General features: G+C 41.0%; 1 protein-coding gene across 1 annotated transcript in view; it reads right to left on the reverse strand.

The window, feature by feature from the left end:
• Positions 1-3706: 3706 nt before the first annotated feature.
• dgkb (diacylglycerol kinase, beta) overlaps positions 3707-14002 on the reverse strand; it is a 112338-nt gene continuing 102042 nt past the window's right edge. The window contains exons 25-27 of the mRNA XM_084556818.1: positions 9386-9506; positions 8692-8752; positions 3707-4957 (exon numbers count right to left, since the gene is read on the reverse strand). Coding sequence (XP_084412944.1) covers positions 4853-4957; positions 8692-8752; positions 9386-9506 — 287 coding nt within the window. The 3' untranslated portion in view covers positions 3707-4852. The remainder of the gene's footprint in view (positions 4958-8691; positions 8753-9385; positions 9507-14002) is intronic.

Below are 14002 nucleotides of genomic sequence, written 5' to 3' on the forward strand. Positions count from 1 at the left end.
CCAACACTTTCATCCGCGCGCAGCGTTCCACGGACCGGCTGCAGGATCTCCACAGTCCCGGTTGCTGCCTACGCCTTCTCCCCCGCTCACTGTGTCGCTTTCTGGCGGCTTTGGCGTCGCCTCACGGGGCCTCCCATGGAAACGAACCGCACTCCGCTTCCTATTGGTTGTCAGTGTCTTTTACTGGATCAGATTGCTGGCAGTCAATCCCGCTCGGCTGCAGGCGGTGAGCTCAGGCGAAGTCAATGGCAAAACTGTCATGTGCGCTTCTTTTTTCCCCTGCAGTTTCTGTTTATTAAGTGGAAACTGGGCGCAAAACTTAAGCAGAATTGATTCTGCTCTTAGATTTAAAATTAAACACACATGGAAACAGCACCTGTACCCCCCCCCGCCCCCCACCCGTCTCACACACAGTCCTGTCTGTACCCTCTCGTTTTCTTCGCATACAGTATGGACGCACAAACACACACTCCTCTCCCGGTCAAGTTTGTGTCCATGGTAACGGTGTTTTGAAGAGACTCCAGGGGGACTTAGGAGAGAGCCAGCTCTTCCCTCTCCTGTAAGGGATACATTGTTGAAAGTGCCGAAGACCTGCGGAAGGCACTGACCTGGAAGTAAAGCGCAGGTCACTGGGCAAAGCACTGAACACTGCTCACACGGTAAAAAGAGGAGACTTAAGCCAAAGCTTAAACTAGAATAAAGTTTTAAGCGTAGTTTCAGCCTCCTGCAGAGGCGGACAATAATTAAGTTTCGAGTTAATATTACCAATATGGATACTTTATTGTTGTCACATATTTAATCACAACAAGCTAGTTTTAATGGCAACTAAAATGTCCATTGTGTTTATTCACTGCACAGTAGCAAATCTTGCAGCACTAAAAATCTCTCACGTTGGGTGGGCAAAGCCGCTGCTCTCCAAAAAGAACATTTCTGCCCATCTGCAGTTAGCCTGAAGGTTACTGAGAAAATGTTTTGTGGACAGATGAGACCAAAGTAGAAGTGGTTTTATATTGGAAGCTCATGTCTGGAAATGAAACAACACTGCATTCTAGCATCAGAACCTTATCCTGTCCATGAAACTTGACTCTTGTTTGGGCCTGTTTCGCTGCTTTTGCCATCATTAATGGACCAGTAAATTCTGAATTATACCAGCAAAGAAAATGTCTAGACATTTGTCTGTGAGCTGCATCTTAAGAGAAACTGGGTGATGTAGCAAAACAACAAGCCCAAGCACACAAGTTAGAATGGTTAAAGAAGAACAAAATGAATGTTTTGGAATAGCCAAGTCAAAGTCCTGAACTTAATCCAACAGAAATGTTGTGGAAGGACCTGAAGAAAGTTCATTTGAGGAAACCCATCAACATCTCAGAACTGAAGCTGAGATGTTCTGGACTGAGGAATGGGCTTAAATTCCTTGAAGCTGCTGTTGACAACTGATCAGAAGTTACCGAAAAATTTTTATTAACAAAGACCACGCCTTAATTGATGCAAATGAGTTTTATGGTGGACAGGCAATGAGAAAAACTGATGGAGGGATGAGAAGAGTTGGAGGGGATGTGATAAAAGGTTTGAGAGGATGGCATTATAAGGGTCGGAGGGGATGGGAGGAGAAGGGTCGAGGGGAAGACATGACGGGTGGAGGAATGTGTGGATAGATGATGGGAGAGGAACCCAGGGCGTGAGACTTTGGTTGTCTCAGGAAGCTTCGGATCCTGTAATGAAAGGTGGAAGAAAAAGAAAGGAGAGGGATGAGGATGTGGAGACTGAGAACTGAGATGAACAGAGAGAGAAGGAGGGTTAGGACACACCTTTAACGAATGATATGGGCCGTGGTTTAGTTCCTGAACTTAAGTTATAATAACTTCATTAGCTGCTGTTATTGCTGCAGCAAGCAGACTGTGTCCTTAGTTTGCTAAATCGTAATAAATAAATACATATATTTAATTTGCCTTTGTTTCTCACCTTATGCTGCTTTGCACCCATTGTCGAAGTAAAAGTATAAACTAAAGAGAGATTTTGTTTTGTGACACTGGGATATCCTTCTCCAACTACGTGGGTATGTGGGTACCTACAACTAAACTCTGAATTAAAATGTGAGCACCGTAAGCTTTTAAAAAAGTCTTTTTGTCCACAAGAGTCTGATGGCAAACCTATGTTTAAAACTCACAGGAGAAAAGTGTTCCGAGGGCAGGAAAGGAAAATTCCCAACCCCTGCTAGGAACAGTAGTTTTTTGTAACTGTGGCTGTATTATAAAAAATATGTTTCTGCTGCACAACGATCCACAAAGACTTGTGCTGATACAAAGTAAATCCCTTAAGGGGAACTTGCCACTGCTTCAAACACTTGACTGAAAGATGGACATATCGGAAGCCAGTAGTGGTCACGCTGTTGCCATCTTGGATCCAGGCAGGGTTCCATTACCAGGCAGGTGAAGTGGACGTGAAGTGAAGCACAGTGTCACTCCTGCTGAACACCCCCGAGGACGGTGAAAAGAGGGCAAGTGTAGGCGTCCACCCATCTGACAATAAGATAAACAATACCACACAATACCAATATCGTTTTTGTTTGTTTGTTTGTTTTTTATTTTTGTAATAAATTTAACTGGAGTCACTCCCACAAAGATCTTTCAGGCCAGTCAAATGGTATGGGCTGGGATGGACAAAAGAGTAAGAGCAACATACTCATCATACACGTCATCTGAGCAGACTACCCAGTAGTCTGGCTACACCATGCTACCACTTCCAGCAGCTATATCAAAATGAAATCCAACATTAACACTAACAAAATCCATTCAGGATTCTCTATATGATTGTTACTGAGTTTGTGTCTGGCATTGCTTGATATGGATCAAACATACTCTAAATTAGCTTCTATCTATTATTTGTGGGAAAAACTACTGACAGTAACATGTGAACACTTCCAGGTCAGAATAAAGTCATTGTTTCCTGTTCTTCACATTCTGCTGACATTGTATGAATACGAGTATTAGGAGGTCAAAAGCTAAAAAAACAGCATGTCAAACAACAAAATTTTTTTCTTTTCTTTTTTTATTGTCTCCATATTTTTTGTCAGTCAGCGCTGGCAGACATAATTTGTTTTTAGACAAGAACAACATGGTGTAGGTTCTAGAGTAATAAGCAATGAACTGAAAAAGACTGCTTACAAAAATACAACCTCACTGTACACAACGCTGCACTGTATAATGCAAAGAGACAGGAGATGCATCATACTATGCATCTCCACAGACACATGGCACATTTAAAGACCAAAACAGTCAAGACCAAAAATCTTCTCAGAAAACATGCATGTTATGTTAAAAACAGATGGATTTCTGGCTAATAGGTCTGCAATTAATTCCCCAAAAATGTATCGGTGAGTCTTTTTGTCTTTGGTGAGACTGAGTGAGATATATACGGGAATGCACGAACGCACTCGGTCACTGCCAATACCACCCAGAACAATGCAATTTGGTTGTACAACAATCCAATTGGGTTGCATTTGTAGTAACTCATATGAAGTCAAATGTGTGTGTGTGTGCACGTATGTGTGTGTGTGTGTGTGGGGGGGGGGGGGGGGGGGGGTAAATATTAATTCATAGATGGCAGGTGCACAAGCAAGCAACTATAAATCTTCTGAAATCTGTAGTCAATGGACAGGGTTGATTTTCAGTGTTGATGTCAATAGTCATTTTGTATCAAGACTTTAACCAGATAATTCATGCTCCTGTGTGCAACAGATTGTAGACACTGAACAGTAGACATCATAACAAATTAATGACCACACGAGGTCAAACTGCTTTTAGTAAATGTAACTTAACGACTGCTGTACCGGTCAGTCTGACTGGCCCCTTTTATGGTTTGTCATTTCAAAAGTACCTGAGTGCCTGTTCAGAAAACACAGGATCCCATAGAAATGCAACCATCTCATAGCTAGGTATGATACGGTACAGTAGAATATGAACAGCGTTATAGATTGAAGAAAAAAAAAAAGACAAGTTTCCAAACGTTTCATAACAGATCTTGGTCACTCATGCGACACAACTGGCAAAACTATCAGGAAATCTCTAGCGTGATTTAGGACCAAGAGTGTCATGCATTTATTATTATTATTATTTTTTGTTTTTATGAACGATTAATAGTCATTCCTAATCTTTCCACTGACAGCAACAAGGCTGATCAAAACATGACAAGGGTGACTTACAGGAACCATTAAAATAAAGCAAACGCGGTTATCTGCCTTTGCACTACTTGAAGCCATACATGAGTGAAGTGCAGAAGAAATGCCGAGCAAAAAAATTAAACAAAGAAACGGAAAAAATGACACTGCAAAATCCTGATATGTCAGCTCCAACAGCAGCAGCCGCCTGTTTTTCTGTCCATCATGCATCAGGGGTAGGCTACACAGATACAAAAAAAAAAACAAAAAAAACATAGAAAACATCGATAGCAGCAAAAATATAACTGAATAAATCAATACGTTATATCACAAAATACATTCATCTGTGGATTTGTTCCACGTGGCACAGAGCACAACAGTAAACATTTTATAAGGAAAAAGAAGAACAACAGTAGTGCATTTCCAGAAATAGCCACAGTATTTTTGGTGCTAAACTACACTGCACACTGTGGCTCAAAGCGTCAGTCCTACACACACCTCATTCTGGGTAAAACGGGAACTTCTCACTGACATCTCCATGCTGCAGGCGACACATACTGAACCTACATTTTGCTACTGTACGCTGGGCTATCAGACAGACATCAAATATCCCCTCCACTAGCGCGAAGAGAGATGAGCAACTTCTGACTGCTGCTCTCGACCGATTCTTGAGACGACTCGAGGGTCCCAAACTGATCAGTCTTTCTCGGTGCGAGTTCGTCTGATCACTGACGAGAAGAAGCTTCGACCTTGCGGTGGTCCCATCAACATGGGAGCTTGGTTCTTGTGGACGATCTCAATCTGGTGTTAGGAAAAAGGAAACAGCTGAACTTTAGACCTGGTGATATTTGGCAGCTTCATTACAAAGAAATACATAAACTAAAGGAACAGTAATTTAAGATGTCTGTGGACCATGCCCTGTTTCCTTTTCCCCATCAGTACGTTTACATGCAAACTATTATTCCATGATGTTCTGCTTAGATATTCCGAAGTAGGACTGAAAATTCCCATTAAGACATCTGAGATTTGCAAATATTAGCTGGGTTTTAGGAGCATTCTTTGGACATTGTACAGTCTGTTCTGTAAAAACCAAGTAGCTAACAGCTTGACAGAGAGGAGCAGAGATGCATATGTGGCCAAGAGAGCTCAATGCACTTAAACTTGAGAAAACACGTGAAAATAGACAAATAACCAACAGATTAGGAAAATGTTTTTTCCATTAGGTACACTGCAAATACTCACAACACAACCAAACAGAAACGAGTTGCAAAAACTCACAACACCAGTGTTCCTACCTTTTGTCCCGGGAACAATTCCATTGTCATTTGTGCGTCTCTGTGTTTGTTGGTGTTGTCAGAGTTTGCAGCGCGTTTCTGTGTTTGCAAATGTTGTGAATTTTTTCAGCATGTTTTGCACCACTTTTGTGTTTGCTGGTGTTATGAGTTTTTGCAGTGTCTTTGTGTGTTTGCTGGGGTTGTGAATTTTTTCAGCATGTTTTTTTTTTGTGTATGCTAGTGTGTTGTGCGTATTTGATGTGCACCTGTTTTTAAATGGATCAAAACATTTTCTTAATTTGCTGGAATATTCATTTCCACCAGTAATGTAGCTTAGTATGGAATAATAATGGAATACTTTGCACATGTAAATGTTATTATTGTTCCAGGAATACAATGCCCAGCCAACAAAACCCTTTAACCTGAGCAGCCTTTTGAACCGTATAGAGGTTTACACTTTGAAAGGCCCTCCACATCCCTACAGCCTGCACATTTTTCAGATGCCAACTTTTCAGAATTGATTGTCATCAATTCGGATTAGCCATATAAGTTGATGTCATTCCTTAAGTATGAAAGTGTATCATTCTTTACTCACTGACATGTTTTTGGTTTGGAGTGATCAAAAATCAAATCCAAATAACAATTTCAGCTCCCCATGAAATACCGAAGTGTCTAGCGACAGGTCATTATATCCAGTTCTATCTTCCAAAAGAATTTAATTCAGCAATGGATCAACAACAAAATAAATCTTCCATATGTGTCCATATAGGTTCTTGTCAAGTGTGGTTAGTTTGCTTGTAACACATAAACTAAAGCAAATAAAAGGATAATATAAGTATTATCTTTGTTATCTTACAATATATAAACTTTGAAAACCTTTGTGCTTCCTGTCTCTGACAACAAATGGTAACATACACAGTTTGGGTTTTATAATATCTGACAATAGGTCTGTGAATGTTTTCAGGCATCCAGGTCATGGTACATCCAAAAAAATTAAAGAAAGACAACTAGACTTGTAGAGTTTCATTCAGATACTTAGACGACTAGTGTCTGTTAATGGCTAGATACTTACCTGTCGTTAAGAGGACAGTTTCTGCTGTCCTCTTTTCTCCAGTGAATGATGCTCATTATCAGTCAGAGGCTCCAGTCTCAAGGTGTGAATGGGGGTGAAACTTCTTGGGGACAGAAGTTAGGACTGCATTGTAAATTAATGTCAGATCATAGCTCAGTCCACCTCCCCTGTTTGAAAAAGGATTTTCCAATTTGACATAGATGGCTTCCTTTACTCCTTTTTCAAACCATCTGTGTCATCTAGCCGTTAACAGACACTAGTTGTACCAACTTCTGGTCAAGCAAGTTTCTGATGGGCTACACTCACAGATGTTACTGTTTAAATCTCAACTCCCCACCAGTTCTTTAGAACTGAAAAAGCTACTCGGATGAGAGGCAAAACGTCTTCAAGAAACTCTCTAAGTCCAGTTGCCGTTCTTTAACGTTTATGGATATCTGACAATAGCCTGTTTGTCAGCAATAATGCCATATCTTTTGAACGTTGCAGTTATAGATTGATGAAGCAACAAATATCAGTCATCAAGGGTCTTCAGATTAAGCACATCATTATACTGCCACACTCAAAACGCAGTAATGGAGAGGGGAAATGCTGCCATCTGCACTCAAAGGACCACCATCACTTCAAAGGGAAGCTGCCATTTACTGTACTCTGCACTCTGTCTCTGGAGCAATTACCAGCTTTTGTGGGCTTTCTGCCATCGTTAAACATGACTGAACTTAATGTTTGTCATGCACTTTACAATATGCACAATAACTTTTCATCAGTCATAAAAGGAAGATCTAAAGGAGTAGACCTACCTGAAATTAAATTGGGAGCTGACTGAGGTTTGTTTTTAGGATGCAAAATTTATAGATCATTTATAGATCCCAGTTACAGAAACGATTAATAATGTCCTGTAAGTCTTTAGCTATCAAAAAAGAAGAAAACTAGGACTGCATTATATTTAAGCAATAATAAAGAAGACCACTTCTGGAAATGCAGTTTTAGTCTGTGACAGATATTTCAGACCTAGTTATCAGAGTGACAGTGATAGAAGTTGTATGTCACTCCAAAATGCAAATGTATTAATGGTGTTAAATATGTTATGCATGCAGAGGAACTGAGATGCATTTGCATAGATGTTGTTGTTAATAATTAGTGGAATAACATCCCATTTGAACTGTGATGTTTTTATAAGCATTTAACAGGCTGAGTTATCTGAATTCAGCACTAATATACAGTACAAATAACTTGCCATGGAAATCATTGCGGCACAATTATGTGCCATCAGATCCTAACTTTACTCTGTAGAGTTGCAGCAGCAGATACAAGAGCACTTGCAGGCCACTTGTTTTGTCATGCACTGGGATTTCTGGCTTTGCCTGGTGCGAGCCATATGTAAATCTACGCAGCTCTTCATTTGCAGTGGCGTTCTAATTAAAGCTAAACACAACCGTAATCAAATCAAACCGAGGATTTTCATTTTGAAAAATGAACATGGACAGAGAGCAAACACTTGTTGAGGTACATTGGAGACATAGATGGTACGCAAATTAGAAGAAGTAAGACATGCATCATTGAGGATTGTTATCATAAATTACTGGGCAAAAAATACAAAGCAATGATCTGTGTGATAAATACACTGAATAGAAATCCATACATGCATACATGGTACACTACTTGTGCCAATCGAAAACATACAGTATTTATCAGTATGTGTTTTGTACTAACTTTGAAGAATTTTCTGAATGAGTCCGATTTTATCACAGTTAGCTGATAAATGTGGGGTCACACTTTACTTGTATACGATTGCAGTGAACAGTCAACATCAGAATAACCTCTCGCCCAGCTGTCATCGGGCGAGAGGCAGGGGTACATCCTGTACAGGTCTCCAGTCTATCGCAGGGCCAACATAGAGAGACAGACAACCATTCACACTCACACGCACACCTACGGCCAATTTAGAGTCACCAATTAACCTAATGAGCATGGGGAGAGAACCCACGCAGACACAGGGAGAACACGCAAACTCCACACAGAAAAGGCCCAGTCGGCCCATGGATTCGAACCCGGGACCTTCTCGCTGTGAGGCATCAGTGCTAACCACCTCGCCACTGTGCCGCCCAAGTTTACAATATGTCACTGATAAATATTTGGGCTCTAGTTTACAGGAACTACTGCTGGAGAGAGTGATACATTTAATGACTTACAGTGCAGGGAGTCTGCATCCAAGGCTCACCATCAATCTGCATAGGAAGGGATTTACTGGTTCTGTAAGTGATCAACAAGAAAATATGTAAAAATAAAATTTCACAAAGAATAACACACTACATCATCCAACTTAATATGCTAACTTAAATCACAATGATTCTTGATTCTTGATTTCAGTACTCAAAATTCCCTGTATTTTGTTTATGCAGTAGAGTCAGTTAAAGGGGAACTACTGTTTTTTACAACCTGGACCTTATTTCTGGCATTAAATAACTGAGGTTGTGGACGAACCATAGCAGTAGCAAATTACAGGTAAACAAGTCGACCATCGCGGGGGCGCGCAGCGCTCAGAGACAACATCATCCAGGTCAGAAGACATCATCCAAGGTCTGTAGGTTAATCTACAGACCTTGGATGATGATAACAGGTAACTCCGGACTCAACAGGGAATAGCACTAGCATACGATAACAAAATATTGGTGAAATGAACGAGTTTCGCTGCTGATAATGCGTTATTTAGAGGCTGAGTTTCGGTGCCCCAGTCACTTCCACTACATGGATATACGCTGATCTAATGATCTCCCAAAGGAATACAAATTACACAAAAGTTATATGGGTGAGTAAACGACCGTATTTTATGCCAGAAATAAGGTCCAGGTTGTAAAAAACAGTAGTTCCCCTTTAAGGACTGACCTGATGGTCACTGAGGAGCACTGTGCCAGGCGTCTTCCAGCGCTCTTTAGGCCCGTGTAGATCTGACCCATCTCCATGGCTCCTTCCAGCCCCACTACCTCCAGGAGCTGGTCAGACAGGTCTAAGGTAAAAAACAAACAAAAATATTCATCTTTAACTATAGAAAGTCCAACCAAGTAGACATGTTCCTAACGTCCTAGCGTCTTCAGGTATGTTAGAGGAATTAATGAATGCATTATAATGCATTAATACTCTAAAATGATTCAATGGTCTATCACTAATAAAACACTAACCACTAATTAAAACAACAATAACATTGCCTTTAAATGTTGCACTTTAAAAGTGTTATTTTACACCTAAGAAGTATACAGAAAATAATGAGTAAGACTAATGAGAGAAAAGCGAAATGCAGTAAGAAAGTAGGGAAGGAAAGAAGAAAGTGAAGAGGAATCAAAGAGTATGACACGTAATGTTCCTCACTTCAGACTTTGCCTTCTGCTTCCAAAACATTTAATATTCACAGTTTAAAAAAAGGAAAACGGCAACAAGCTACAAACAACTATTAATTACTGTAGATTACACCGGCAATGCAAAGCAATCTTGTGGTAATATAATTATTAATTTCTCTTCTGTTTTTCAGTTATGAGCATTGATTTTGGCCCTGCTGGAAGCCCAGAGTCATGCAGGGCCCATCTGTTTCAGAAGCCCGTTCTGCCTCTGACTCTCCATCGACTCGTCCCTCCACAAATTAAGAAGCTGCTGCCTCACTGTTGGGAATATACAGACACTAATTGAAACTAAGACCCATTTTTAGGCACTCGCTGTCGCTGATGCTGCTCCATGGCTGTCGTGTTTATGTGGTGGTTTCCTGAAGCAGTGTCACGGGTGATGTTGTGGCGAGATGTTGTCTCCGTGAGCTGTGGTGTCCAGATGTCTCCATGTTGATGGACATGCGTCTGACCCTATCTCTGTGCTGGCCTGTGAGTGCAGTGCTTTCCAGGGTCAGAGTGGATGGGTGTGTATGTGTACATGGTTGACCTCCTGACAGGGAGTTTTAAAGCTGGCTCCAACTGCCAGTTTAACAAGGTCAGGAGGACTCACCCACTGCAACCAGCGAATGTTAAACCATGTTAACCTCTTGATGATATGGTACTCCTTGGTATTATAGTGGACAGTATCTCGCCTGGGGCTTCATTGCCCAACAGGAAGTCTTAAGTTTGGGTGTTGTGATCTAGTGGTTAGGGTTAGCTTTTCAATTCATTCATTCATCTTCTGTGGGGGTCGCGGGGGGGTCTGGAGCCTATCCCAGCTGTCATTGGGCGAAAGGTGGGGTACACCCAGGTCTCCAGTCTATAGCAGGGCTAACACAGAGAGACAGACAACCATTCACACTCACATGCACACCTACGGCCAATTTAGAATCACCAATGAACCTAACCAGCATGTCTTTGGACGGTGGGAGGAAGCTGGAGTACCCCGAGAGAACCCACGCAGAGAACATGCAAAGTCCACACAGAAAGGCCCAGTCGGCCCATGGATTCGAACCCGGGACCTTCTTGCTGTGAGGCATCACTGCTAACCACCGCTCCACTGTGCTGCCCCTTTTCAATTCAATTCAATTCAATTTTATTTATTTAGTGTCAATAACAATACTCAAGACGCTTTACAACATCTGGTCTGAAACCAGGCCTGAATTCCCCAGAGCAAGTCTGAAGGCGATGGTGGAAAGGACAAACTCCCTTTTAACAGGAAGAAACCTTGAGCAGAACCCAGCTCATATGGAGGGACCCATCTGCCTAAGGCCAGGGAGAGAGGGACACTTAGTTAACCTGCTATACAGTAATATCACAAAATTGCATGACTAGTAATAGATGAGAAATTAGAGGACAAGAGCTCGGTCCCAGAGAAAAGAAAGTGGAGGATAGTAGAAGACATTTGCTCAGTGCATCGTCCCCCAGCAGCCTAGGCCTATAGCAGCATAACTAAGGGATGGTTTAGTCCAGCCCTAACTATAAGCTTGATCAAAAAGGAAAGACCCTTTAAGCCTGACCTTAAAAGTAAAGAGGGTGTCTGCCTCCCGAACCCAAACTGGGAGCTGGTTCCACAGGAGAGGAGCCTGATAGCTGAAGACTCTACCTCCCATTCTACTTTTTGAAATTCTGGGAACCACAATTAGGCCTTCCCCTTGAGATCGAAGTGATCTGTTGGGATGATATGATACTATGAGGTCTTTCAGATACGATGGGAGGAGGATTTTAAATTCTATTCTAGATTTTAAAGGGAGCCAATGAAGAGAAGCTAAAACTGGAGTAATATGATCTATCTTGCTGTCAATGCTCCTGCTGCGGCATTTTGAATCAATTGGAGGCTTTTTAAAGAGCTATTTGGACAGCCAGACAGTAATGAATTACAGTAATCCAGTCTGGACGACACAAATGCATGAACTAGTTTATCAGCATCACTCTGAGACAGGATGTTCCTAATTTTGATGATGTTACGCAGGTGAAAGAAGGCAGTCCTGGTTACTTGCTTTATATGCAAATTAAATTATTTTGCTCCTTAAAAAAAAAAAAAAACAAAGACAGTAATAAAGAACAAAAAAAGAAACAAGAACAATAAGTGTGGGAGAGGTAAAAACAAAAAAAACAAAAAACTGTATGGGCTTTTACAAAACACCTCCCCAAAAGATAAACAAAAAAATCAAAGACAATTCAACAACAACACATCAACAACAAAAAAACACACGTGTCTTATTATATATAATAATAAATAAGATTATAAATATGTATAAGTGAAAAATAATTGTGTGTGAGTGGGTGAGCATGTATAGATAAAAGATAATGTAATCAAAACTATGCTAGGAAAAGAATCTATTAGGAAATGATTCTCTTTCTTGCCAAAAGTTGTGAAGCATAGGTCGTCCAGGGCATGGTATATCCGAAAAAGCTGAAACAAGTGCAACTGTTCTTGGAGATTAAAGAAATCTAACAAGTCCAGTTGCCTTTGTTTCAGGTTTATTTCTTTTGAAAATATTACTTTAATTAGTCTGCATGGTTCCACCAACACACCTAGTGATTTAAATCTGTCTTAAAACCAACAAATGTCCACAAACAGTTTCTACAGTTTGGTTTGTAATATTGTTTTTGGTGAAATATTATTATTTTAACCTCAATTACTTATTAAGACCAAGGGCAAAGAAAAAACACCTTTCAGTGTTTTAAAATGAGCTTAAATTAGCCTACATTTCAGTATTCAGAGAGCCCTCACTTTATAAAAATAGGTGACAATATGTTGTGATTACAGTACATCTCTGAATTAAAGACAGACTTTATCTAGTATAATTTATTGGTGAATTTCCATCTTTGTTTAGAATTACCAACCATTATTTTTTATATTAAAGGTTTAAACGAAATAGAAGAACAATAAAAAGTGCACCCTGCTAAATATAGAAAAAGCCACTTACTTCAAAGAGATAGACTGGGATAGAAACTGAGTCACCTGACTGTTTATGCAAGAAAGAGGCTGCATTATTAACAAAGAAGAAGGAAGTTGTGGCCAAATGTAAACAAAATCAGCCCTTACCCAACCCCACAATTGTGTCTCTCACTAGGTGATGAAATAAGTATTTGACTGTGATAAAAATACACAGAAACCAATGGTGACAGTGCAGATTGAGAGAGACAATCATATGAATGAATGTCATATGGGACATAAAAGCAGCACTGTGGCTTTAATCCAAGCCGTGTCTTTCCATCAGAGCGCAGGACTTGTCACAGTCAAACAACTACCTGTCAAGGCTGGTGGCTGAACTGACACATGTGGAGCGACAGGGTGAACGCAGAGGAATAAAAGAAAGACAGTGACAGAGCAGAGCACGACCAGCAGCCTATCAGCTTAAAAAAAAAACTAAAGAGGAATGGCGGGAGGAGGAGGAAGGGTGCGTGTGTGTGGAGACCGATCCTCCAATGAAAACTTCGTGGGGCTTGTCACAGGGGATCAGTCCCAAGCGTCAACCCCTCCACCCACTCACTCCCTACAAAACCTCAGTCCCATTCTAAATAATTCACTCTGCAGCCATTCCCTTCCACCTGAGGGGCTTGTCTCCTGGCGTCACCAGCGGGACGATTTAACAGCTACAGAAAGGTCAGGGTTTTTTCATCCAACAGCCACCCACTGGCCGCCTATCCACACACAACCGCACACACACACTCATGAAAAATAATCTCTGCCAACAGTTTGATCGTCATGCTCAGCGGTGCCCCCTTTGGACTAATGCACTTCTGTGTTTACCTCTAAATACGCCAAATACACTGTCCATTTGATCTGACAAGTTAGGCCACTCACCTTGAGGGCACCTTCCACAAGGGCACATATAGAGTACAGGTGGACTCACACACAACAATGCAGTAGAACACAAATATGTACACGTTCCCCACTCACACTAAGTGCCTTTCCAGGTTCAGACTGTAGCCTCTTTTTTAACTACAAATGATTGATTTTTATTTAGGGATAAATGGAGTGTTCACTGCAGCAAGATTGGGCTTTGAATTGATTAACTATCTCCCTCACAGTCCGCCCTCCTCTGTGTCATATTGAACCTTCATCTGACAGTCACAT

Source organism: Chelon labrosus, assembly GCF_963514085.1.
Source record: "Chelon labrosus genome assembly, chromosome: 12".
Taxonomy (NCBI): Eukaryota; Metazoa; Chordata; class Actinopteri; order Mugiliformes; family Mugilidae; genus Chelon; species Chelon labrosus.